At 31.5% G+C, this 27,712-nt stretch overlaps 1 protein-coding gene across 2 annotated transcripts; it reads right to left on the bottom strand.

The window, feature by feature from the left end:
- Positions 1–2,863: 2,863 nt before the first annotated feature.
- Positions 2,864–26,941, bottom strand: LOC143079067 (sodium- and chloride-dependent glycine transporter 1-like). 2 transcript variants are annotated; one of them, XM_076254222.1, is made up of 15 exons: positions 26,817–26,941; positions 21,859–22,104; positions 20,767–20,898; positions 18,330–18,470; positions 16,939–17,116; positions 15,518–15,650; positions 15,007–15,141; positions 11,796–11,899; positions 10,240–10,364; positions 9,563–9,675; positions 9,159–9,299; positions 8,766–8,865; positions 7,756–7,856; positions 6,427–6,606; positions 2,864–4,664 (listed from the first exon to the last, which is right to left on the bottom strand). In XM_076254222.1, exons 2-15 carry the CDS (start codon positions 22,070–22,072, stop codon positions 4,503–4,505), a joined length of 1,959 nt encoding a protein of 652 aa, XP_076110337.1. In that variant the 5' UTR covers positions 22,073–22,104; positions 26,817–26,941; the 3' UTR covers positions 2,864–4,502. The 2 variants fall into 2 exon arrangements, with proteins under 2 accessions (XP_076110337.1, XP_076110338.1); XM_076254223.1 differs by lacking the exon at positions 26,817–26,941 and adding an exon at positions 22,476–22,498.
- Between the last annotated feature and the right edge of the window lie 771 nt (positions 26,942–27,712).

Here is a 27,712-nt window from a genome sequence, read left to right as displayed (position 1 = left end):
ATAAGTTACCATTACAGGATACAGGGGGAATTAAATTACTGAATACAAAATTTTCTAAGCAATCGTACACAGACAGTAGCGGTCAGTTTTTGGACCAAGTCTCTATCTGGTACTATATATACGACATTCCAACTGGTCTAACATCTACAGTACGTTTATTTGCAGACGACACAATAGTTTATTTGGCAATAAAATCAAAATCCGATGCATCCACATTACAAAAAGATCTTGACAAACTGAAATCGTGGGAAACTACATAAGATAAGTGTAATGTAATTTCAGTCACCAGAAATAAAAAAAACAAACACATTTAACTACACATTACACAATCATTCATTAGAACACGTAACAACAGCAAAATATTTGGGGGTTACCATCAGTTCCAACCTTAAATGGAATGTGCATATAAACAACATATGCAAGAAAGCTAATAGCACACAAGGCTTTCTAAGGAGTAACCTGAACATAAGCTCAACATCCATTAAAGAGCAATCATATACGTCCCTAGTAAGACTATCACTAGAGTATGCTTGCTCTGATTGGGATCCATACTTACAACAAGACATAGATAGCATTGAAAAAGTTCAAAGGAGGGATGCACGTTTTGTTACCAACCAGAAACACCTCAAGTGTTGGTAACATGTTACAACATCTTGAATGGCGCAGTTTCTCTGACAGAAATAGACACCAGATTGGTAACGCTTTATAAAATTGAACACGAAAAGGTTGCAATACCTTAAAATAATAAATCAATCCCACAAAAAAGACATTCTAATTCGAACATCTTCCAAACTCCATCCTGCAAAACACAGTACAGAAAATACTCCTAGTTTCCAAGAACTATTACCGACTGGAACAAACTACCCGATAACATTATAAATTGCATTTCAGTAGACTCTTTCAAATCTTCTAGTTCAAAGCATCAATATTAACTCAATTATAACATCTTACTTTTTGTATTTTTTAAAAGTTGTATATTTATCAATCTATGTTTTGTTGTAAGTTTCCTCCTGTGACAATAATAATTTGTTGAAGGCAGTCACTATATGGTAGAATTGAATAAATACTAATGAAATACTTTCATTGTATTATAAGATACTGATCAAGAACTTATATATAATTTTAAATCTCGATCATTCTCTGAAATAAACTCTGTCAAAACTTGTTGATTTTTCAACATTGTATACCCCATGTAAAAATTTAAAAAATCGTATAAAAGAACTAAGAAATAACCAACAATGCTTTTTAACATGAAAATAGTAGTATTCGCTTTACATTAATTACTTTGGGATAATATATGGTATATTTTGTTAATAGTGAACAGGACCTCAGTGAGATGTGTTATAGTAATCGCAGACAAGACAAATCCCAGATCATTTAATTTCACATTCAGATGTAGAAGTGATGCCCTTTCCATTAACAATCCAAATTCCAAAGGGTTTCACTAAAATAGCCCCAAGAATTAGAGATTTTAGAAACAGCTACTGCTTCCTGCGACTTATACCTCGAATTTCACTCAAGCGATCATCTCAGAAGCCGAGAAACCTGTGACAAACGAGAAGATTTAAATTTTGAAATTATCAATTTTCTCCACTACAGTAGCAACATACCAACTTCGCCTTCATATGGGATACACATATCCCAACGCATTCTGTTTCCTAGAGTTTGCAGACTTTACTCAACGTCCATAGTGTCAGAGGAGAAGTTTGATGGACAAGGTTTATGCCAAAGAATATCCCGTTCTTTCTCTAAACAAAGTCTATCTGAAGCTACTTTTGACATTTTTACCTATTATGCTTTTACTTGTTTTGTTTACACATTTTAATCAATATAATGTAAATTTATGTTACTGTCATACAAATGAGAGTTGAAGCAAGCTTAAAACCCAAGTTTAATCCACCATTTTCTACAGGAAATGCCTGCACCTAGTCAGAAATGTTATAGTTGTTTTCCACGTTTAATGTGTAAGGGAATTTCCATTTTTGAATATTCCTTGAAGTTCAGTATTTTTTTATTTTACTTTTTTTTCAACTACTTAAATTTGAAATATTACTTTTTCACATTATTTAAAAAAAAATAGTAATTTAACAAAAATTTTAATTTACAAAGGAACTATTACCGGTAGTTGTTAGTGGCTTTGAACTAGCTTTCAGTAACTGTAAGTATTCTCAGATCTGTACTTAAGTGCTTTTTGTGTGGTTGTTGGAATATACAAGTACCCAGCCACGTCCACTATGTGTTTTTGTTAAATGTATATCTATTTGCATCCATCCGATGAGTTAAGCCTTTTTCAACTGATTTTTATAGTTTGTTCTTATGTTGAACTGTTACACCACTGTCCCAGGTTAAGGGAGGGTTGGGATCTCACGAACATGTTTAACCCCCCCATATTCTGTATGTATGTGCCTGTCCCAAGTCAGGAGCCTGTAATTCAGTGGTTGTCATTTGTTGATGTGTTACATATTTGTTTTTCATTCATTTTTTGGGATAAATCGGTAAATTATGCCGTTAGTTTTCTCGTTTGAATTTTTTAACATTTGTCTTTTCGGGGCATTTTACAGCTGACTGTGTTGACTCATTGAACTCATTGTTGAAGGCCTTACAGTGACCTATAGTTGTTATTTCTGTGTCATTTGGTCTATTGTGGAGAGTTGTCTCATTGCCATTTATACCACATCTTCTTTTTTTATATATGTGCAAGTGTATATCTAAAATACAGTAGCTGTTAGGCCAACCCTTTTAAAAATTACTTTCATGTTGTATCTTCAACTTTGAAATCTGTAACATCTCATAATCTGGAGGGATCACAAAGATCTAGCATGGCTTGATAAAAAAACGAAGTAACTTAAATTGATGCCTCATCTCAATTTTATAAATTTTATTCATGCCAGCAATCTTGTCAATTACAAAATGACAAAAATAAAGCACAAAGCACTTCAGAAACTTCAACTAATTCAAGATCATATTTTTTTTTTACTAATTCTACTATCATATGCAATAGTACTAAGAGTATGTAAATTCACAACATAAATGACTTCACCAAACAAAACAAAATATAAGGAGTAATAAAACAATAAACAATAACATAAACACATATAAAAAGTTCAAATATGAGATTTCATAAAACACAGAAATTTAACAAATAAATTAACATAATTCAATTATGTTTTAAATTGTTAAATAAAATAAAATTAATCATTAATATCATAAAAACAGCGAGATTCTGAACTAAAAATGTCTAGAGATTCATCTTAAAGTATTCAAGTAGTAAATCTAACAGACCATTATACAAATACAAATGCATACCAAATATGCAATACTTCAATAACAATTACTAGTAGTATTAATGTTTTAGAGATAAAAGGCAAAAAGTATTGGTAGACATTTTCATCAAATGAAAAAACTCCTATGGTATTGTCTGATGGATGACCTATGCCAAGTAAGTAGAAACACTTACTTGTACCCTTTGGCAGCAGCAGGCCATTAAAACTTGCATTATCTAAACTTTGTTATCTGCAATTTGGTTTCTTTTCTTCCTTTGTATCTAATTATTTAGTCAAAGCCCTGTTCATCTACATCCAGAAATCAAATTCTTAACATTTATACTAAAGGCATAATAAAAATTTCATCTTAAAAATATATATCATTTACCCTTCAATTCAAAAGTCAATAAATTGTTTGTTGTATTCAAGTTTGGCACATTCTCAATAAAAATATCCATATAAATGAGCATTAAAACATAAATAAATAGCACTTCTCAGTCGGAAATAAAATAATTCTTTACTTCTAATATTTCGTTGTGTAGACCTATAACATATTTCTTCTTATTTAGTTTTTTTTTTTGGAACTGGGATATACAATGACCAAAAGTGACTTGATTATGGTCTTTAATGCATCTTCTTATAAAAAGTTTATATTTTTTGAGAAATATGCATGTATTGCATTTTCAATAGACACATTTTTCATCCTCTGTGAGTGTAACTCGAGAAAGTTGCCTTCTTTACATATATTGTACAAGATCTTTCTAAAAATATGTATGTGTTGTAAATGAAGCTATCCTTCAAACTTATTTTTATAATAAGTTGTTAGTAAGCCTTTTACCAATACACCATATGTCCATGTTGAAATATGGACTTCTGCTAAGTGATCATTAAATATTTTGTTTACTTTTCAAACACCTCTCCTACTCAATAGGATATCAAGACAAATATTGCAGCCAAAGTTCTAAAATTCACTTTTCATGTTATCCTGCTTGGTTTCCAATGCATCAGATCCTAAAGAATCCTTTCTTGAAATGAATGTAATAAATTTTGAGCATTCTATAAAATCTGGTTAGTTTTGTACAAATGGTTCTAGGTTCTAGGACTTTTAAATAGTTGTTTGTGTTTTAACTTTTAAGTGACTACTTGAGAGTCCCAATACAGCAAAAATCTTAATTTCAGATATTCTATTTTTAAATAGTACATTGAAACATCAAACAGTTCTGACTTTTGGTTTGTCCTTTATACTTTAGTGTCTTGTTCAGCAGAGTATTGTGAGCCTACAAATGGAATCTGAGATTCAAACTGTTCAGTAGGAGTTCCATCAATCATTTTTCTTTCTGTTCTGTGTTCTTTCGACACTGGACCCCAATCATCTGCTGGTTTTGCCAAGTTTTTTATCACCTGTATAAAATGAATGTGAAAAATATAATACTGGAATTTAAATAGAAATATCATGATATAAAGGCTGATTTGTTTTTTTCATAGATGTCTGGTTGTTGGGTCACTGTCATATCAATATATATAATTCACTTCACATTTTCCTATATCAGTGTGCGGTTGCTAGTTCGAACCCCACTTTTGCTGGAGCACTCGATTCAAATCTGAATTAACTAGGTTTGATAGTTTCCCCTTCGAAGGTCTGTGGTTTTCTCTGGGCACTCCAGCTTCCTCCACCAATAAAAACTAGCTGCCACAAAATAGCCTAAATGCAGTGCTTAAAAGTGGCATTAAAACATCAAAAATCAAAATCAAATCAATCCTATATCAGTATTTATCATATGCAATTTTTGCAAGTCAATATTTTGGAATCAAATTCTTTATGAGCTATAAATATGAATTCCAATCACTTTATTAACCCTCATCAATTTCTTATAATGACACATATTGTATACATGTATATATGTATCTGTCTAAAAATTAAAACCAAACAGCGTTAGAGTTAGATTTTTTGGCTGACAAATTCTTGTCTCTCAATGGGATTTGAACTCACACTTTTGATACACTACAGAACAAAATACACATAGCCTCATGTCCAGCTGACCACATCCGCTATATAAAAATTTAACTTCAAAAGTCTTAGTGTTACCTTATGAAGTAAGGTGAATCTAGTGATGGTTATAAGAAATGTGTTTTAAGGGTGTGTATTTGTTATATTATTCTTTATGCACAATGTATATATGTGCCTATCTAAAGTGTTCAGAGTTTTAAATAGATGATTTAAAAAAAATTAAACCTCTATCTAATAAAAAAGAAAATTTACTTAATGTGACATTGATTAAAGTTGACCGTTATTTAGTAAAATAGAAAATAGATGAATCTTTTCATCTATAGAGTAACAGAAAACAGAATTAATTGTATATCTATTTACAGAAGACTTATTTAACTTAGGGCTATTCCAGAAAAAAATGTACGGGGGGTTGGAAGGCATATTGTATTAATAATACATGGGGGATGCAACTTTTCACACTATAATGCACTATAATTCTCAATTACAATTGTCTGGGTGGCGGGTACTGACAAAAACTGCCTTCCACCCCCCCCCCCCCCCCCCCCCCCCCCCCCAATACATTTTTTTCTGGAATAGCTCTTAACACCTCTTCAGTAACAGAAACTTCTATTAAGGATGTGAGCTCCTCAAGTTTTTGATTTTTTGCCAGATTTCCGAATCCTCATGTAGGGTCAATACATTATTTTGCCCACTAACCTCTACTTTTCTTTTCATCATTTGATTACATATGGTTTCAAAATGCCATCTTTGATAATCTTATTAAATCCTTGTAATTTTTTCATACTTTTTGACAGAAAAATGATGACAATGTTAAATGTATGAACAATCTAGAGATATTCTTTTCCCACCAAATTTTCAATTGCTTTTAGAAAACAAGCACACAGACCCTTCATTCTTTTTGGCTTTAATAAAATTGAGAATGGAAATGGGGAATGTGTCAAAGAGACAACAACCCGACCAAATAAAAAACAGCAGAGGGTCACCAACAGGTCTTCAATGCAGCGAGAAATTCCCGCACCCGGAGGCGTCCCCCAAACAAATATATAACAGTTCCTTTATTTATATACTATCAGTTTATATCATTCTTTTTGATAGCTTGTTATTTTGAAACAGAGTAGTGAACATCCTTAAGTCAACAGAAGACATAAACTTTACCTCTACTAATCCCAGTCCTGATGTACACTTTGCACAAACCACTTTATAAATGGCTATAGCTGGTATCAGTACGATAGAAGATAGGGTGATGATGAATCCCAAACCATCAGCCCACAATGGAAACACGTATTTGTCATATTTGGAAGACTTGAAATCAGCCCATGAAAATATCAAAATAGCCTGAAATAAAAAAGTTACATGTAAAGAATAATTTTTTATGTTAGTTTAAACATATTTATTTATAGTGGATTGGGAAACAAGTTATTGCAACTTATATAAGTCCCTATCCACTTTGCTGGTGTGAGTGCTAAGTTGTAGCGGCATTAGCCTGCTCTTTTCAGAAGGAGTCATATACTAGCAAGAGATATGACTCTTTTTTAACACCAGTCAGCCTTTATCATCCCCGTCCTACACAGACTATCATTGTATTTCAGGACCATACTCGCAAATGGTGTCAAGGGAGAGCTGAACATTCAGTCCCTGAAGTTTTCTCCTTGGAACGGGGATTGAACCAGGAACCTTTGTGTTGGTAGTCAGATGCTCTAACCACTACACAACAGCTCTCAATTTTTCATGTTGATGGTGGATGGCTGTTAACTTCAAGTGCCAAATTGAATGAATACTTTCAATTCAGAAATCTTATGCATATATCATTATGTAATTCTTGAAATTGCAAAAATTAATCTCACATATTTAGGTACAGAAATTTGCTTTTTGTGTGTTTATTTCTGTGCTTATGCTCATTTTGTGTCATGGATAGATGCCCCATATCCATTGTTTTTCTATATATATATATGTAAAAGATAGACACACCAAGTCTAATATGTGTCGTGCTAGTTCACAGAAACCCATGTCACCCTATCATTATTCTAATTCTAGGCCATCATGTCAATTGAATAGCAATAAATATAATCATGTGGTTGAGATCTTACAAAACATGTTTAACCTTGCCACATTTTTGTGCTGTCCCAAGTCAGGAAGGAGCCTCTGGTCTTTGCTAGTCTTGTATGATTTTTAATTTTAGTTTATTTATATATTTTGAAGTTTAGTATGACGTCCATTATCACTGAACCAGTACACATTTTTGAGTAGGGGCCAGCTGAAGCCAACCTCCAGTTGTGGAATTTTCTCGCTATCTTGAAGACCCATTTTGGCTTTTGGCTGTTTGCTGCATTTTAGTGAAGTTGTTGTCTCTTTGAAATATTTTCCATTTCCATTCTTAATTCTAACTACTTCTTATGCTAAACAAATGCTTAAGGTATCTTATTGAGTCTTCAAAGTAAAACTGAACAAAACTTCATCTATAGATGTAAAGCACTGTAGTCTTACCAATAAAGCTGTAGGTGCTACAAACTTCCAACTGTATTTCCATATATTGGAAGGACGCTTTCCCAACATAAGTTCTATATCTCCCAAAAATCTATCAGCACCTGGATAAAAATAAAAGCAGAAAATGAATATGCTGTAAGTGAGAAGGAGATGATTTTAGCAATAATTATTGGACACTCAACAAATATATTTTTACAACACTTTCTATGACACATTTTTTACGTGATGTCCCCACTTGCATAAAACGTTATAAAGGGGCTAACGTGACGGTACCCAAATTGCACCTATTTTGACAGTTTTTTCATCTACGTTTTTTTATGATGAAAACAAAAATGTCCATTCTGTATTTATTTTGTAGCCCTATCCTTCTTTATTATAAAGGTACACCAATTTGATTTTTATTCCATATGGAATCATAGAAAAATTGGTCTAAACTGACCTCCAAACCATCAATGATTCTGAAATGAGGAGTACCCAAATTGCTTCCATGCTTAAATTCACATAGTCAAAAGTCTAGTAACAGAGCTTTTGTTTAATTTCTTTAAATATTTTGAAAAATTGGATATTAGTCCATGCTTACTCTTCATTATTTTTTAAATGGATACTTGTAACATATTGTATTTGCTCATTTTAAAAAGATGACGTTTTGATGACGTCGCATGGCGACGTTTCAGTACATTTTGCTTTTTCAGTAAATACTTCATCTGTTGATAGATACTGTGAACGTTTTGTGCATATCTAAATAGTTTTACCTATGTTGAAAGATGTGCTTAGTATCAAATCATAAAAAAAACAAATTGTTTAGTCTCTAGAAAATCTTGTAAGATTTTCGCTGCTAGTTTTTCTAAATAGGTGCAATTTGGATACTCGGTGCAATTTGGGTACCGTTACTTTAACTTGAGAACAGTAAAAGCAATGCCCCCCAAATTCCAACTTGATATCTGTTTTCTGGTAATAAGCATTATATCTCAGCCCCACCCCCCTTTAATCCAATAAACAGTATTACTCACCATATACCCAACCGATACCAATACATTCTACTAAACCAATCAATAGTAATGAATATGTAGCAGCATAGTTGTCAAACAGCTGTAGAATAAACATTCCCCCCTGAAACAAAAAAGAAATGGTTAACTTATAGACATGTAGTTATTTCAATCTTTACCAGATTTGACATTTAACTTAAAACAGGAAGAATGCGTTCTTCAACACTAAAATAAATCTGACAGGGTTCAGTAAACAATTTACAAAATGAAAACAAACAGTATTTCAAATTCAAATTTGATATGAAATATCAAATAGACAAAAATTTTCCTCGTCATTATTAACTTTCAGAGAAGACTTTTGAAAATCAAAATTTTAACTGATCAGAATTAAATGTAGACATTCATACAGAATCTTACCTGTGTACAAAATGCAAGTCCCAATAAGAAGCAAGACACAGCAATCATGACCAATAATAACATCCTGCGTCTCTGATTGACACGGAACACATGTGGCCAGTAATCCATTAAAGTGGTATGGACTGTTGTCACAGTAGCAATCTGAAAGATCAATTATAATGTTATTGATAAAGCTCTGCACATGAATATCAATTTTTCTTTTCAAATATTTTATATTTATATAATACAAATCAGGAATATACATTAAAAAACAACACATTTGCATTTCATTTCAAAACAAAGATTCACCAAAAACATGTAGGGTTAATAGCTATTTCTGATAATTTTCACAACAACTGATGTATGTTGAAGTCATTAAATTTCTAAATTAAGATTGATATTTAGAAAGCTGAGATCATACGTACCTGTGTACCCAAACCTAATGTGATCAACATGGCAAAGAAGAGAACAGACCACAACTGTGATATTGGTAACTTTGTCACAACCTCTGGATAAACAACAAATGCTAAACCAGCACCTAAAATAACAAAATTATCATCAAATCTCATTTTCACATAAAGGGGCCTTGGTGGCCAAGTGGTCTAAGTAGTTACTACTGTAATCACTAGCTAGTCAACACTGAGATTGTGAATTCGAACCCTGCTTGTGTGGGTGCACTCGACATCAATTTTAATAATTGACTAGGATTGTCAGTTTTCCTATCAAAGGTCAGTGATTTTTCATTGACACTCTGACTTCCCCCACCAATAAATTTAACTGCTCAGAAATAGCCCAAAAGTGGTGTTAAAAACACACACACAAAATCATTTCCACATAATATCCGTACTTTATTGTTATTTCCATGGTTATTGACTCCTGCCAAAAAGTCTTTTTAATTGTTTAATTTCAAACACATTTTGACTATTTCCCTGGTATAACCTTGCCAAAAACTTGAAAACAAGCTCAATAACATTGACTTTTTTGTGTAATTATAGAAAAAGTATGATCAGTCTGACATAAAATACAATTTGACAAAGTATAAAAAAAAGTTCCATTTTGTCTAATTTCCTCTTATTCCTAAAATGTGTTAAATATAATATACCTTCACTTGCTACTTCGTCCAGTTTTACGTTCAGTTCATGTGCCATGTATCCAATGATGGCAAAAATGACCAGTCCAGCAAACACACTTGTCACACAATCCATCACAGATACAATAATGGCATCGCTGGAAAACAGACAATTTATGTAATTACAGATATTTTTTATGACGTTAAAGCTCTACAAATCAATATAAACTAGCTATTTTTGACATTCAAGCAATGTATGAATTTACATAATCTTTTATATTTTATATTAAAAAAATATCTAAATTGAATGGCTTTGCTACAGCAAGAATGCTTTAACACTTAATATTATGTAGGAATGGAAAATTTCTTGTAGATTGAATGTCAATGAAATTTTCTATAAGATCTATAAAGATTACAATATTGAAATAAACAAATGCACAAAATATTAACTGACATGAAGTTCTCAAAGTCTTATGTTTTTAGATATATGTATATGATATCATTGCTTTAAATCCAAAAATGCACAAAATCTCAGGAATTATTGAATATAATTCTTATTTTCATTGTATGAAACTCCTTGTCAATTTTATCAAAAATTAAAGTAAAGTCACAAGGGTAGAATACATCAGACATCTGAATTCCATATCATCTAAGAATATATTAAGTACTTCCAAAATATATAGACATATTCTTACATGCCAAATCTTTAAAATAAGCCTGGTTTAGCAATCTGGTGAGTCAATAAGTTAATTTTTTTATTATTAATTTGATGAAACTGTTTTTTAGCACTTACTGATGTTATGTAAGATAATATGATGTAAATTCAAATGTCTTGTGTATGGACCTGCAAAATTAAATGTGCTCCAGAAACGTATCACTTGAGCTTCGTCAGATAAAAATCAACCAAATGCAATTGCACCTATACATGTACATATATCAGACTTTTATTGATTTTGGAACTTTCAAATACGAAATAACAGACAAATTTAGATCTGTTTAGTAGGGTTCTTAGAATTAACTCAATTTTTAAATAGTAACATACTTTGCATAAAGATTTTTTTTCAATTTGAAATAAGTAAATAGATTAATTGATATTCATATGTATAAGGTCGATTTCTATTCGATGCAGCTCACTTTATTTAGTATTCTTAAATTGAATAGCAAAAAACTGTCACTCATAGATTTAAGAAGATGTGGGATAAAGCCCAATTACTGTAACTTGACATTAAAATATGGTTTATTCTATTGAATGTTAAAAGAGAATCCATGATAATTTCTTCCAAAAGCCCCACTTGACATTCTAGTACATTTTGTACCATATGATCGCTAGTAAAAATTGTTATAACCACCAATAGAAATTTTAAATATGCAAGTTCCTACAAAGATCCTTGCTTATTTTTCTTGGAGCAGCTGAAGTATTAGAAAAGTGATACTGTTGCAAAAACACATTTATAAATTAATCAATCTAATGCACTCTTTTAGCAACAACAAAAATCACAAATTGTAAGTGCACAGACAAGTGGAGGTAACTGACTGCACAGCATTATATGGATCAGGTAAACTGGTTCCCCACCCCTGTAAATACTTACAGGAAGCAGTTATTACGGAACTTGTTATAACTGGCTAAAGTAATCAAACCTCCCCAGCAAGGTGACAGAGAGAAAAATATCTGTACAGCTGCATCAGCCCATACCTGTTAATAATATCCAATCAGATCAGTTCTTTTATAATATCCAATAAGATCAGTTTGCTTATAATATCCAATTAGATCAGTTCTTACATAACATCATATCAGATCAGCAACTATGGTTTAGATAACAAAAAAATTCCCATAGACTTGCCTGCTTTACTTTTCTTAATTGAATTTCATCAAATATTACCGTAAAAAAAGGGTAATATGAACAATTCAATAAAGGTCAAGGTCATAACCTACTAGTACAGTGGGCACAGGATGTTTGCACTTTTTTACCTGTAAAATGATAGGACATTTGCGCTTTAGATTTTGATTTACCTGTATTGACCCTTTCGCCGATGAGTCCCGGTTTACCGGGATTCACGCTTCAGACAGCTGACGACGAGTCCCGTTTTACCGGGATCAGAATACATCTTTTATATTTCCCGCTCAAAACAGTGCAAACATGAGTTATATTTCTTAGATGAATACCCGGATGAAAGTGTAAACATGGCGCTTCCGTTTGTTGAAAACCGTGTCAAAATCAGAGGAAATTTATGGAATTTACGAGAATTTGAAATGAGGGAGCATTTTTTTTGAAAGAATATGGAAGAATTGAAGCCAAACTGGTATACTTTTTTGACATAAAATGTCGTTTTATGTACAAAACACTTGGAATGGACATCGTTCAATGTGAGGAATTTGTACAGCCTCATAAATTTTTTAAAAATTTTGCCGTTTTGGGTTAAATAATTACGATTTGGGGTCAAAGAGCAGAATTTTGAGAATTTCACCTATATAATGCCGAAAATTTGAAAATTTTAAATATTTTATGAAGAAAAAATTATCAAAACATAAACAAAACTGTGAACATGGTGTTAGTGAATGAAATAAATACACAAAAAACTACAAACAAGTTTTTATTGACATTTATTATGAAGATCTTCCACTTGAGTAAAAGTAGCCAGGGAAGCCATCGTCTCGGAGTAGCTTCTGTCTGGGCAGCAATCGGTGAAAGGGTTAAAGTGATTGGACATTTGCGCTTTTTACCTATGTATAAGTGAACCTAGATGTTCCAAATTTGCGACTACCTGACAGAAAATTATGTGACAATTGAATCAAGATTTCCAGCCATCATACAGTAAGCATACGACACATGGTCCAGAATCCTTCCATGCCCAATGCCCACTATAATGAACAGTTTTACTTGACTCATCCTGCTATGTTTTTCTTTTTGAAGAGTATCATTGAATAATAGTCGGCGAATTACAGAACTACAGTAAGAATCATTGTATTGATTAATAGGCACCCACTCAAGAATTGAGAAAGAGAAACTTGATTATTTATCTGAATTGTGGACAAAATACAAGTCAGAACAGATAACAAGAGCTATTTTTCACTCCTTAGGCTTCAACTATCAAGCGAAAACATATATCAATGTGTTATGACCTGAATGTGATATGAAAGGTACCATGAATAGATTTTTAAACTTTTGACCATAAAGAAAAATATGACTTTTACTCTACCAGGTCAAACCTGTGGGTCCCAAGCCCTTATAAAAGAGGAGGTCAATTATAAAAACCAAATATTGCAAAAGAACAGATATCCTTTTTTTAAAAGCGCTATGATTTGAACCCAAGAGTCCAAAATAAAAAGCGCAAATGTCCTATGATTTGAAGCCCAAGTGTCCAAAATAAAAAGCGCAAATGTCCTATGATTTGAAGCCCAAGTGTCCAAAATAAAAAGCGCAAATGTCCTATGATTTGAAGCCCATTTGTCCAAAATAAAAAGCACAAATGTCATATGAAAAAGCGCAAATGTCCCACGCCGGGTATAGTCATCATGGATGGTTTTGTCATCATATGTGAAAAGGGAAAAGATGTTTATTACATTGCTTTTCCTGAAAATGATTGATTCTAGTGTCATCCCTGAAATTTTTTATCTATATCTCCCTTTACTTTTGATCAGTGAAAAACAAAAATATTATCAATTTACAGCCTAATTCAACAAGAATTATAACTGGTCACCATTAGTGTAAAAATGACAAAGATCAAAATAAAATTCAAATGCAATATCCTGTAACTTTATAGATACATAAACTAAAATTACATTCAAGACAAACTTCACATGCATGACCCGTCAAAATATTTGATCATATTGTCTACTTTTCTTTAAAGATCAAATACAGATTTTATGCTTGCAATATAACAAAGTAAAAAGTTATTTCAGAAAAAAAATCTCAAAATCCTTGCAACTTTTTTAAAGAGCGTATTCATTTTCTATATATAAATATTATTTTACTTCAAATAGAAATGAACCAGTCACAACCTTTAGGCTTTACAACAGATCTAGAAATTTTAATTTTCAAAGTACTTGAGCAACTTTTGAAATGACCTTTTTATCTATTGAATTCAATAACATTCTGTAAATTTTTTAAAAACATTTTCCTCTTTACACAAACAGTCGGGGGTAATTGAAGAAGTAAAGAAAAATATACACATATAAGTAAATAAATTTTTCTTACAATCCCACAAAGGTCCTCAAGTTTTTAAAAGTAAATTCATGCCTTTAATAATTTTTCCCAGGTTTGCTCAAATTTTTTTTTATTAGAGTTCAATGTTTCATCTCATTAATTCAACAAAGAAACTGATTGTGCAAAGATCTTAAGTATGTGACAAAGCCTTCAAAAATTGCTCCTTGGGGGCTTGTAAATGAGCAGTGTTCTGAAGATAACAGACAAATGGGATTTTCATTGTCCATGAAATTACACTTAAATGATTAGTAAAGACATCTGCAAAGGGCAGATAATTTAAAATTCTTTTAGAGCAAAGAAATCATAAAAATTCAATAAAAGAAGATAGGATGACTTTTCTACTTCTACAAGTAAAAAAATCTGAATGTCTAAGGGACATAACTCAGCCAATTTTTTTTTTACCTATACAAGTAAATAAAGTTCACTTGTATAAATATCCTACAAATTTAATTATATAAGTATATTAATATTACTTCGTCAAGTAATTAAAAATAACTTGTACAAGTAGTACCCCTGACTGACAAAAAGGAATATAAATTGATATAAAATGACAAAACAATATCAAGAGTGGGTTTAATTTCTACAGATGACTAACCTGAGCCTTACTTAGCTGACTCCACTGTGGAGTTAAGAAATATACAATACCATCCACAGATCCTTCTAATGTTAATCCACGCACCAATAATATCAGCAGTACAACATAGGGGAAAAATGCTGTGAAATATACAGCCTGAAACCAAAATACATATTTAAAGTCCAACGAGTAAAATTGATCATCTTCATTGTATTTTTAGATAGCAATTGTCACAGTAAAGTCCCTCTTGGTTATGTCTTGTCTATGATTGGTCAAAATATATGGATGGAGAGTTGTCTCATTTGCACTCATACCACATCTTCTTATATCTAAGTTACCTTCAGTTGCCTGATGAAATTCTAGTGAGAACCACATCAGTTTAATGGTTTTTTTTTTCATTATAAGCTTATTTCTTGTTTTTTTTTGTGCCACATATTTCATGATGACCCTAGTTTCTCCACATTTTTTTCATCAACTTAAAATCTACAATTTCAAAATTCAAAGCACTAATGGGTTTGGACATTTTACTCACCTTCCCTGAACTTTTGATGCCCTTTGCTAGACATAATCCAACTAGTATCCAGGCTAAAGCTAGACATCCAACAAGCTCCCATCGTATAGTTCCCATTTCATGAACTCCATCAGTTATTCCTAATACATATTCACTTTAAAAGAAAAATATTATTAGAAAATTTCTTCATAGAGGTTTAATATACAATTAAAAAAACTTCTAATAAATGAGGTTTTTCTGTTGTATAAGGTGAACCATGAAATTAGGTTTACAACAAAATGCAATGTATCCATGAAATTATTAATTGTCCTTGACCTCTAACACTTAGTGAACTTGATACCATAGGGAAAAAATGAAGAATAAGCTTATACTATGAAAGTACTTTAGTTCGTGGGTATCAATTTTCGTAGTTTGAGCAACATTTACATGTTCGTGGGTTTTTAAATTGGTGGATTTTAGTTTTCTAAAACAAATAATTGAAAAATAAAAGCCATTAGGAACGATTGTTACAAATTGTCTGGATTGAAGGAAATTGCAAAGTAAACATTAACCTGTGTAAATCGTAATGACCACATTAATTAAACGGAGATAAAGTGGTCAACAGATTAAAGACCATCAAAGGTGTTAATTAGGCCATAAACATGTCACCTAAAGAAAACAGTAACTTAAACAAACAAGGTTTAGGCTATTATAGTTTAAATGGGTCTAAAACTGCATGCAGTTGTGTGTTTACCCTGTGACTACTATTATAGTATTGCCACTAATGGATTTGGACAACGGTTGTTTTATTCAAAGTCATCCACGAATACCACGAAAATTGGTTCCCCACGAATAAAAGTACTTTCACAGTAATTTTTTTGTGCTAGGCAGGTAACTTTTTCATTTTTTTGTGGAATGAAATTGTTATGTAGTCAACCAAATGAATCACTCTATTCAAACATTAATTCCTGTCAAGTTATCTGACAAATGTGTGTGGTTGGTTGTCCAAATGTTTGCATGGCTTCTCTATTTTACAATCAGGTTTTCTCCCAATTCACAGTGAGATTGTTCGGCTATTTATGATAGTTTTAATTCATTTTTTTAGCCAGATACTATTCAAAATTTGTCGATTTCACCCCCAGCTGTGTTCTTTACTCATATAAATACTTAGGTGTAGTATGCTAGACAATTAGCAGAGAATTTTAATCCAATACCAAAGGCCATCTTAAACTTGCAGTGTGATGATAGTTTTTGTTTGATGTTTATGGCCTTAATGAGATTTAGAGAGGAAGCACTATTCCTTTGCATTAATTTTTTTGTAAGTGTGCTTAGTCAAGAACGTGATTTTGTGCTATGAATTGATTCTTTCTATTCCAGTATCCCAACCATCCTGTGGGTATTTTTCAATACTGAACTATTGGCTACATTTCATATCTAACAACTACATGTCACAGGGTACTCACTGGAAGAATTCATCACTAGGTGATTTAATTTCTGATGTAAAATTAGAACAGTTTGGTGATATAGCCATTCTGTATGTCTCGTTCAGTGCTGTCATGTTAGCTATACATCCTCCATTACACCATTCACCTCCGTTCTTCGTACACGCTTTAATCTTGAATAATTCTCCATCGTTACAAACTATAAGTAAACAACTTTCTTTCTTACTTCTGGTATAAAACAGGTATTTCCCACTTTAATACCCCTTTATTTCGAACTAGTGATTTTCATTTTATAACCATTTAAAACCTATTGTTCCCCCATATCATAAGTATCGGATACATGATCAACAGTAGAACCCCAAGAGACAATCACAAACATGATCAACAGTAGAACCCCAAGAGACAATCACAAACATGATCAACAGAAAAACCCCAAGAGACAATCACAAACATGATCAACAGAAAAACCTCAAGAGACAATCACAAACATGATCAACAGTAGAACCTCAAGAGACAATCACAAACATGATCAACAGTAGAACCTCAAGAGATAATCACAAACATGATCAACAGTAGAACCTCAAGAGACAATCACAAACATGATCAACAGTAGAACCTCAAGAGACAATCACAAACATGATCAACAGTAGAACCTCAAGAGACAATCACAAACATGATTAACAGTAGAACCTCAAGAGACAATCATATTGTTTGTACATTTTTCACTTTAATGGTTTTTGTTAACCAACACCATGAAGTAGTCGACATGTGGTAAAGGCAAAGTTAGGGTGAATACCTAGTGGTTGTATTTAGTAGTTGTCTTCCTGGTTTTATAATTTTAACCTTACAAGTCCTTCTAAGGTAACATTTAGTGACAGCAGGTGGTAGTGGTCAAATTCATTGAAAAAACTGGCCTAAAAGCATTGATAAATGACAACTACATGTACTTTAATTAGACATATAACTTTTTTCCCTTTTAGCCTAGATTGTAGTAAAAACTAAATTATCCACTGACAGTAATTAGAGTTAAGCAACAGCAAGCACCAAAAATGTGATTAATGCCTTACAGTGCCTCAACATTTCATACAAAGCCTTTTAATGGTATAATAATTGTGGCAATAAATCAAAGGTATATGGAACAAGTTGAAAGGATATACATGATATAACTTTTGATAATTTGTTACAATGTTAATTTTAAGTTTATGTGATAATAAGGGCAGGTACAAAGTCAAATGAGGGCAATAGCTGACATACACCATGTCTGAATGAGTTAAAGGGGAACATTCACTTAAAATGACTTTCTTCAGTGCTATCCATGTTTTTTTTTAAATGTCATAGGCCTTACCGGGGGTCACTAACTTACCCATCAACAAAGGAGACTTAATTTTTGTTTATAACATTCATATACAAACCTTCAGTACTCCAGGATCCACAAGCACTCCAGGGTAGAATTTTGGCAAATGATGCGAATAAAAAATACAACGTGTAGGCTATGATCATGTTGTAATATACTGAGATCAGAACTGACACAACAAACATGGCCCAGCCAACTCCTGAAATGATAAAGAGAAAACCTTTCATTAGGGGTGATCATAAACTGGGGAAAAAAATAAAATTAAAAGGTTTTGTTTGTGCTTCAAACATTGATAAAAACGGAATTGTGAAATATAGCAACATTTTTGAAACATTTTTTCAAAATAAGCTAAATAAAACCTCTAATTAATAAAGTGTTTTATTAGATTGCAAGTCAATAATTCAACTCATTTGGGAATCTAAATTCATGTAAACTTCTATTTAACCCATTACTAGGATTGGCTACAAATTCATGAAATTGGGCTTAAAAGCATGTTAAGTTATTAAAAAGAAAGGAATATCAATATTGAAAAGTGAAACAAGAAAGTCACTGGAATCCTATTTGTTGACTTATTCTGCCCATAAAAAAATCATTCAATTTGTTTATATTACATATGTATATTATAACAATAACTTTAACAAGAATGTGTCCATAGTACACCGATGCCCCACTCACACTATCATTTTCTATGTTCAGTGGACTGTGAAATTGAGGTCAAAACTATAATTTGGCATAAAAATTAGAAAGATCATATCATGGGGAACATGTGTACTAAGTTTGTTTCAAGTTGATTGGACTTAAACTTCTTCAAATACTACCTTGACCAAAAACTTTAACCTGAAGCGAACAGACGCACGGACGGACGAACGAACCGAGGCACAGACCAGAAAACATAATGCCCCTCTACTATCGTAGGTGGGGCATAATAATGCCCCTCTACTATTGTAGGTGGGGCATAAAAATACCTTTAAACTATTTAAGATGATTATAGGGAAATCATCATGAACAAGGATTCAGCTGATGTATTTTTAAAAGCATTTATAAACAAATATAAAGTTTAGTTGTAATATTTTGGCTTTCATTACACCAGTAAAAAGTACAGATGACATAAAGCATACACATGCAGCTAACTACTAAATGTTGTATAAACATACAAAAGTGATGTATAGTTTTAACATGACAAATAGGTGACATAATAAATCATTCACATACAAATATTTACATGTAAATTTAACAAAGCATCAACTTTTGACCTTTATAAAAAAATAAATCATTAATAAAAACTGTTTCCAGTGAATACAACTCTTTCAAGTCTTTTACAAATTGTTTACCTTGACATGCAGCAATGCTTGATCATTTTGATGGGACAAAAAATGAACATAACAACATTCTAGGTTGCAACTTGCAATCAGTCTAACTTGGACTGTAGTAAAAGAGGAGGAGTTCTATGAAAACTATCTTTAAAAATGGCCAATTTAGGAAAGTCTACAGAAATTGGAACCTTTTTATTTCATTTTTTCTTAAAACTTTTAAACAAGCAAAAAAAATGTTATTTTTGGTTTTGCAAACATTTGAGCTGTATAATACAGTTCAACATGTAATGTTAATTTTGAAATATTATTCCTATAGTTACATTTTAAAATTCAATAGATAAAACTACTGTCTTAAATATTGCATGAGAATGGAACATTTATCCTCTACACAAAAAGAATATACATAATTATATAAAAACAATTGCCATTAGAAACTGTTTTATGTATTAAGTATTGCATAGCTATGTATTAAGTATTGCATAGCTATGTATTAAGTATTGCATAGCTATGTATTAAGTATTGCATAGCTATGTATTAAGTATTGCATAGCTGGTATAAAAATTATTTTTATATAATTTTTTTTATTAGCTATGGAGAGTTAATATATGATAATAGACTTTAACATGTTTAAAGGAAACAAATATTTTTTAAGACCATACTTCAAAATGTACACATGTAGTCAAGCTTGATGTCTGTATCTGTCTTGTGTAAAAAATAAAGTAATTACAACAACAAAAACCAACAAGCAAAAATGGGTCAAAGTCTCAATTGGCTGGGTTTCAATCTTTGTGACTAATCATTGTACTATTTTTACAATGTAGTTGCATTTTCATAAAGGTTGTAATTTTGATGGAAAATAACTAAATTCTAAGCTCTGGAAAGATGCGCAAAAATATTACAATAAATAATCCCTAATAGCAAATGAGTAATTTCAACATGTGAACATTCTTTTTGTTTCAGTCTAAGTGATTTTTTTTTTTGATATTTTACAATTTCTGTAATATGGTTTCTGCAGAAAAAGCAAATCAGGTTTAAAACAATCTTCAATTTTATTGGTAATAATGCAATTTATTGAATTAAATAAGTATCTAAAACCCACATCCAACCAAAAATTGCCTTAGTATAATGTAATCAAAATTTGTAGTTTAATACAAGGCCAAAAGTTAAGACATGTACATGTACCTTGAAATATTGGTGATGCTTTCCATAAGGTTACAATTCCAGAACTGCAGTACTGGCCCAAGGATAGCTCCATAAAGACCAATGGTATACCAGTTATAAATAACATTATAATGAAAGGTATTAGGAAAGCTCCTGAAAAAAACCCACATAAATATGTTATACATATGTATTTTAACCAGTCTTCTTAGAAACTACACAAAGAGGTTACCGTTAAATACACTTATTGTGAATTTGGACTTCATAACTTGTGTCATGAATATCTTCACTAGTTCATAGAAGTTTTTAATTTTGAGAATTTGTCATGGTTATTTCTAGATTCAGTTCAATTTATTTACAAGTTTTTTCATACTCAGGACTAGTAAGAGCATGTCATACTGTGTACCAGTATATGGACATACAATGTATACTAAGTGTAGATTATAACATACTTTCCTCTGAATGTCATCTTGTTATCTGTTATTTGTGTAATTCAGTTTCTGCCCCATGACATTGATAAATTACTGACATTATGTTTAAATCGATTATGATATTAGTAACGCAATGGCCATTGCCCATAAACATGTCAATTTCATAGTGAAATATTGCGCTTTATAATAATTACAAACAGGCATTTCAATTGAAGTTATATCATTTTTCAGCTAATCTCATATATACCCAATTATGGTACTATATGTGAGCAAGAAAAAAGCCCCAATGACATTGTCATTTTTCATCCATATTTCAAGATTGTTCAATTCATATTATATTCAGTTACACAATTTATCCTATTTCATGTATTTGTAAATTGATAAAAAGATACCATTATTTCATTAAAAAAAAGCCTTATCATACCTACATGTACATGTATCATGAATCACAATTTCCTAATGGATATTAAATAAAATGATAGTTCCTTTTTCAATTTGTATAAAATTTTTACATTACATATAATCATGATAATCATGATAATACCTTTTAAATAAGAATTTAACTTGCATGTTCAATTAAGAATACTTTGCAATAAGTGTTGTATTCAAACAAACAAAAAGTGCATTTGGCTATAGGCTATCATTAATGATGATTTATATGATTAAATAGAGAAAACTGAATTACCTGCACCATTTCTGTAGCAAACATAGGGAAACCTCCAAACATTACCAAGACCTACAGCATAACTAAGGCAGGAGAGAACAAATTCCATTTTATTTCCCCAATTTCCACGTTCAGGATTTTCATCTTCACTAGAATCAGAACTGTTCGACATCATGGATTCTTTATCTATGAGTTTCAGCGGAGCTGAGCTAAGTAGTATAGGACTTCCAGGCATACTTCATGCAGCTTGAAACTGATGCTTTTATCCTAAAACAAGAGACATCCAACAAAACAGATAATTATAAAATGTGACATAGTGTCGACAACCTGTAATTAATCTGCGGCCTTACTACACCTATAACTTTTTATACCAAGTTCAATGAGGGTATTCAACCTGTTCATAACATCTATAAATTGTAGGTCAGACAAATGTTTTTACAGAACTGACTAAAATACAGACACAAAGTGTTACAATGAGCTAGAAGTATTTGTACACAACATGTCACATTATCTAAATCAATAAAGCTGACTTTTAGAAGCATCTTAATTTACTTTCAATAACTTTCTTGTACTTCAATACACAAATGTTTAATTACTACAAAATCATTAATTGTCTTTAACTAACTATAGTGGATTACCTTTTAATCCTTTAAATAATGTTTGGAATAATATTTAATTCATGCTGCATTTAATTCTCTACTCAAGTGTTTCATTGTTTTGTAAACAAAAATTATTAAAATCTACTGCGTAATTCCTAATATGTATTAGGCCAAATAAAAAAGTATGTGTGGTTCCAGTTACATCTAAAAAAAAGTTAGGGTAGGTAGGTAGGGATTTTTTTTTTATTTTATGTTTTTTTTTACATTGAGTCTATGGGAGCAACATTCTGACTTTAACAGTGCTTAATGAAAAATGACAATAAAATCTTTAGGGTAGGCTATTTTTCAGCAGAAAAAGTAGGGACGGTAGGGTTACTGGAACCACACATATATTTTTATTTGGCCTTATAGTTTATTTAAATCAGTTCATATGAACCAAATCAGTAATTGATTTAACTACATAAATATCTTGAATACGTATATTAATAACATTTTTTTAAAGTTAAGTTGAAGTGATTAAACATGATTAAGAGAGGTTTGAACAAAGGTTTAATAATGTACAGCTAGAAAACAAGTTTACTCAGGCTGAAATGTCTTTTCTGTATTTATATAAATAAATGATGTCTTGAAACAGAAATTTTTCAAATTCAATACAGCCAGGTATAACAGAAAATTACATTTAAATGTAACATTGTTTCTGTTCCTAGAAAAATAAGGTCAAGGTCAAACAAATTTCAAGGTCAGATGGAAATATACTATCATTCTATTTATTAAGTACCTAGTATATAGCTGACCTTTAACTTCAAAGTTCCTGGGAAATGAACATTAAGTAGCATAATTAAACATTTTGCATCTACAATCAGGGGTATGACTTTAACAAGAGTTTTTATTATCTCTTACAAATTTTAGTTATCACACCTACATGTTTTTTTTTACATGACCTATTAACAGGCTATTTAAATGAATTTGAAGTTTCCTTTGATCTTTAAGTACATATTTTATGAATGTTCCAGGCACTACATGATATTATTTTGTAATTTGCTTGTTTTAACATAATTCTGTTGTCCCTTTCTGTTAATATATAAATTTCAGGAGTATGCAAGTCCAGTAAGTTAGTAAGTTAATGGACTTATTCTTTCAAAGTAGCCTTGGGATTTTTCTTATAATTAAAACTCCTCTATCATCAAGATAGGGATCAGCAACTCTACCTCATTGACTTCTTTAGTTTATTATTAACTTCATGCAAGGTTTTGTCCAAACTTAAAATTAAATCATTCTTTTTACAGTCAGGGGACTTACTTAAATAAGTGATTTTCTAAATCACTGATTTAAGTAACATTATTTCCATAAAGGTTGGAAGTTAGAGTTGTCTTTCTTTAATAATCACCTATTTAAGTAGTACAAATTAATCACTAGAAGAAGTGATTTAATTTTACTGTAGCTTTAAATATAGAATACTAATGATCCAGGGACTAATTATGTTTCTAAACTTATCAGAACCAACATCTGTGTTGTCTAGGATGACCAGGTCATTTCAGGTGATGACCTTGTACTGAATCTAGGATAATGACATAAAAATCACTTGTTTAAGTATCATACCTCAATTTCCTTCCCAAAAATCACTTCTTTAAGTATCATTCTTTTAATAATCCCTACTAATTTCAACACCCCCGAACAGTGAGATTTTTATCGCGAACAGTAGAATTTTATTACATAATTTGAAAGATGAAACCTTGAACTTCACAGGAAAAATACTCCCACTGCTGGGAAAAATCTTTGAAGAAAGTATCAGTTCATTATGTAAAGCCATTATTATAGCATTTTTTCAACTAAAATAGAATTTTCAGCTAAATGATAGCATCAAAGGCAGAAACCTTTCTACTTAAAAGAAGCAAAAAGTTTATTTTTTTTAAATTTTACAAATTAAAAGATATTATTTAAACCTATGTGTTTAAAATTTGGAAAAAAATACAAAATTCCAATTTGTGACATAACCACGATTTTGCTACTCAAATAAGTGATTTAAAGTCACCTATTTCAGTAAGTCCCCTGACTGTTTTATGCTTAATTCAAACAATCTGCAAAAACTGACAGACAAATTGAGCAAAACATCCTTTCGACATGCATGACATTGATATAATTGTTTCTTTTTTCGACACGGCCCCCCTCCCCCTGGATCTGCCTATGTTTCTTGGTATTTTGTTGCATTTCTGGTTGATTTACAGATAAATCCATGGACTCTTTTTAACATAAATAGATGATTATTACAATTTGTCTCTTTTCTCTCAAATAACATTAAGTCATGACTGTGTGCCATTATTTTACTTTTAAATAAAAATTGTAATAAGCATACAAAAAAGAAGATGAAACTGATGACCTCCTAAAAATAAAAGACTTGTTCATGTGGTGGTACACTGTACAGCATAATTTTGAGCAACATGTTTGCAATCTCTATCTAATTTTTATCATGACAATTTTTCTTGCTACATGTACCTGATTGGAAGATATTACAAGACGTGAATAATCAAAGTTTATTGATTGGTTAGGACAATCCAAACCTAGTAAATTTCCTTCAATCCCGTAAAGTATCGGATTTGTCCTCTCTATTTTAGCAATTAGATTTTGCCTGGTCATTAATCATGCATATTCATGATATTGGTACACAGGTAACTTTTATCTATTAATAGTCGAATCTTCTGGAGTTTCGTAAACAACAACGTTAAAACGATATATCAGTCTTCACGCCGAGCGGCAGTCCAGGCAGCCCAGGCTGGTAAAATTGCTCTCGGGCCTGTAAAAATCAGACCTACAGGCCAACAGAATCTAACTAAAAATTTTCAAAAATTGAGCTGCGGGCCTGTAGAATTAGCAGTTCAGCGTGAAGACTGATATATACTACTTCATAACGTGTGACCTCACGTGTGTGGTAAAATTTGTTGATTGATGCACCTGTCTATTCTAGTAAATGAATTAATCTACAAAGGGAGAGCACTTTCCATTTTCATCAGCTAAGAGTCGACTAGCGCTTTTTGAAAGTCTTATGCTTGTTTCTCTAATCTTCAAAAAATTAGACCACGCATTTCTCTTATCTTCATTTTTTTTGCCCGTTATTCTCTAATCTTCATTTTTTGAAGCTATTCCACAAGCACTAGAGGTTCTGTCAATAGTATAAAAATATTGGCAATTGGAAGAAAAAAGTGTCCATATATATATATAGTGCTTGTGGCTATTCTTTAAGGTTCATGTGGACCCTATGGCTAAAATGGCCTTATTTTCATCTCAAAATTTACTCGGAGTACAGACAAACCTGTGCATCTGTAAAAATTTTCAGGCATAGCATGCCCTAGATAAATAAATTTCAAATATGTTTTAAGAAAAATAAAAACTTACCAGGATTTTGCCGTGCACTTTTTTTCATTCCTCCAGAAGGTGCCAAAATAAACCAAGTTGGGAAACAGGTTTGAGAACTTCCCCACAGGTAATTATTGAAGTGAGCTGTTTTGTTTGACATGGACATGAGATGGACAATAGATACCTGACAATAATTGGTTATTTAAACTGTGTACCTGAGTGGACCATATCAAGGTAAACTCAACTGTTTGTTAATTTTATTATCTTCTGCAGGGACGAAAAAAAGTGTACAGTAAAATTCAGTTAAGTTCTGAATTTTCCAAAATCATACAATGCATTTGAATTCTATTTATCTAGGGCATGCTATGCCTTAAAACTTCTCAAAATGCACAGGTTTGCCTGTACTCAGATTAAATTTTGAGGTGAAAATACGGCCATTTTAGCCATAGGGTCCACATGAACCTTAATCATTTAACCCCATCCAAACCCTCGTATATGTAGTATTTGTTTCTTGTGCATTAGTAAATATGGTGAAATGGCTATGGTTTATTTTTGTAAATTCCGCCTTTACTACCCTCTTTGAAACTTTCAGTTTCTATACAATTTACATTTTCGTCCATTAAAAAAAAACCAAAAAAAAAAATCAAAACAAAAAGAAAACAAGTATCCAACTGTCAAACCTATATAAAAAAAAAAAAAACATATCAACTACAATAAATGCAAAAGCATATTGTATCAGATATGACTGTAATTACTTATTTGTTATAAAATTATTCATAGGATTGAGAATGTTCGAAAAGTTTTGTCTGCTATAAATGCAGTGCAATATAGTTTTTAAACGAGATTGCATTGCAATCAATGGAAATTTACCGGTAAATGTTTGATTTTAATATTGTAAATACATATCTTTAAATATATAATAACGATTTTATCATTCAAGTAGTGACTGGGTGTCTATTTTATATGAAAGAAAATGTTATTTTAAAGAGGAAAGCTTAAAATTTTGCTAAAATCTGCTTTACAGCTTACCAGATGACGAAACCTTGCACACGCGTACAGCATCACTGGACCTTGAAAACTGGTTCCCAAACCACACGGTGACATTTCCCTAACTCTCAACTGCCAGGGAAAAGAAGGTTGGCTGACTTTTTAGATTTTCTTGGTAAACGAATATCTTTTTTAAAAACTCCATAAATAATTTAATGTTTTGATAATGCAGATGATTTAAAATGTAATATATTATAAATGAACTTCCAACTAGTGCCTTTTCCTGGAATAGTTTGACGTCACAATGTCCAATGTGTATTCTCCGAATGACAAACCTTTGATGATATCAGGGAAATATTTTAAATATCAGACAGATTCAAGATTACAATGCAATGTCTCACGTTCTTTATTTTAGTAAATTACTAACCATTGATATTCTGTTGATGTTCCTAAATATAAAGCTTAACTATAACGTAAACTATCACATAAACTTAACATAATCTTAGAAAATGAGGTCAAGGTCAGATAAACCAGAGAAATACATGTACACCTTTCAGGCAACCATTCATTACACTAAATATAGTTGACATATTGCTTATAGTTTCTAAGAACAGACAAAACATTGACCAATGAACCAAGAAAATGAGGACCAATGAGGTCAAGGTCAGATAAACCATCATGCCAGCGGCACTGAGACATGTACACCTTACAATCAATGTATGCATTAATTATATAGTCGACCTATATATAGTATATATATATATTGCCGCTTATAAATAGCATCTAAGAAACAAACTTAACCATGATTTTTCTCAACATTGACCAATGAAACACCAAAATGAGGTCCAGGTCAGATGATACCTGTCAGACATACATAATATATCAAGGTCAGATGATACTAGCCAGCTGGACATGTACACCTCACAATCCTTCCATAC

Source organism: Mytilus galloprovincialis, chromosome 6, assembly GCF_965363235.1.
Source record: "Mytilus galloprovincialis chromosome 6, xbMytGall1.hap1.1, whole genome shotgun sequence".
NCBI lineage: Eukaryota > Metazoa > Mollusca > Bivalvia > Mytilida > Mytilidae > Mytilus > Mytilus galloprovincialis.
This window is presented reverse-complemented; position numbering and strand designations above follow the sequence as displayed.

What these genes read in the sequence shown, in the direction of transcription:
- LOC143079067 (XM_076254222.1), bottom strand. Translation starts at nt 22,072, where the DNA reads ATGCCTGGAAGTCCTATACTACTTAGCTCAGCTCCGCTGAAACTCATA. An exon ending in TTGCTACAGAAATGGTGCAG is followed by an intron (nt 20,899 to 21,858) that starts GTAATTCAGTTT and finishes GGTTTTTTTCAG; the next exon opens with GAGCTTTCCTAATACCTTTC. An exon ending in GTCAGCTAAGTAAGGCTCAG is followed by an intron (nt 11,900 to 15,006) that starts GTTAGTCATCTG and finishes TATTATTAACAG; the next exon opens with GTATGGGCTGATGCAGCTGT.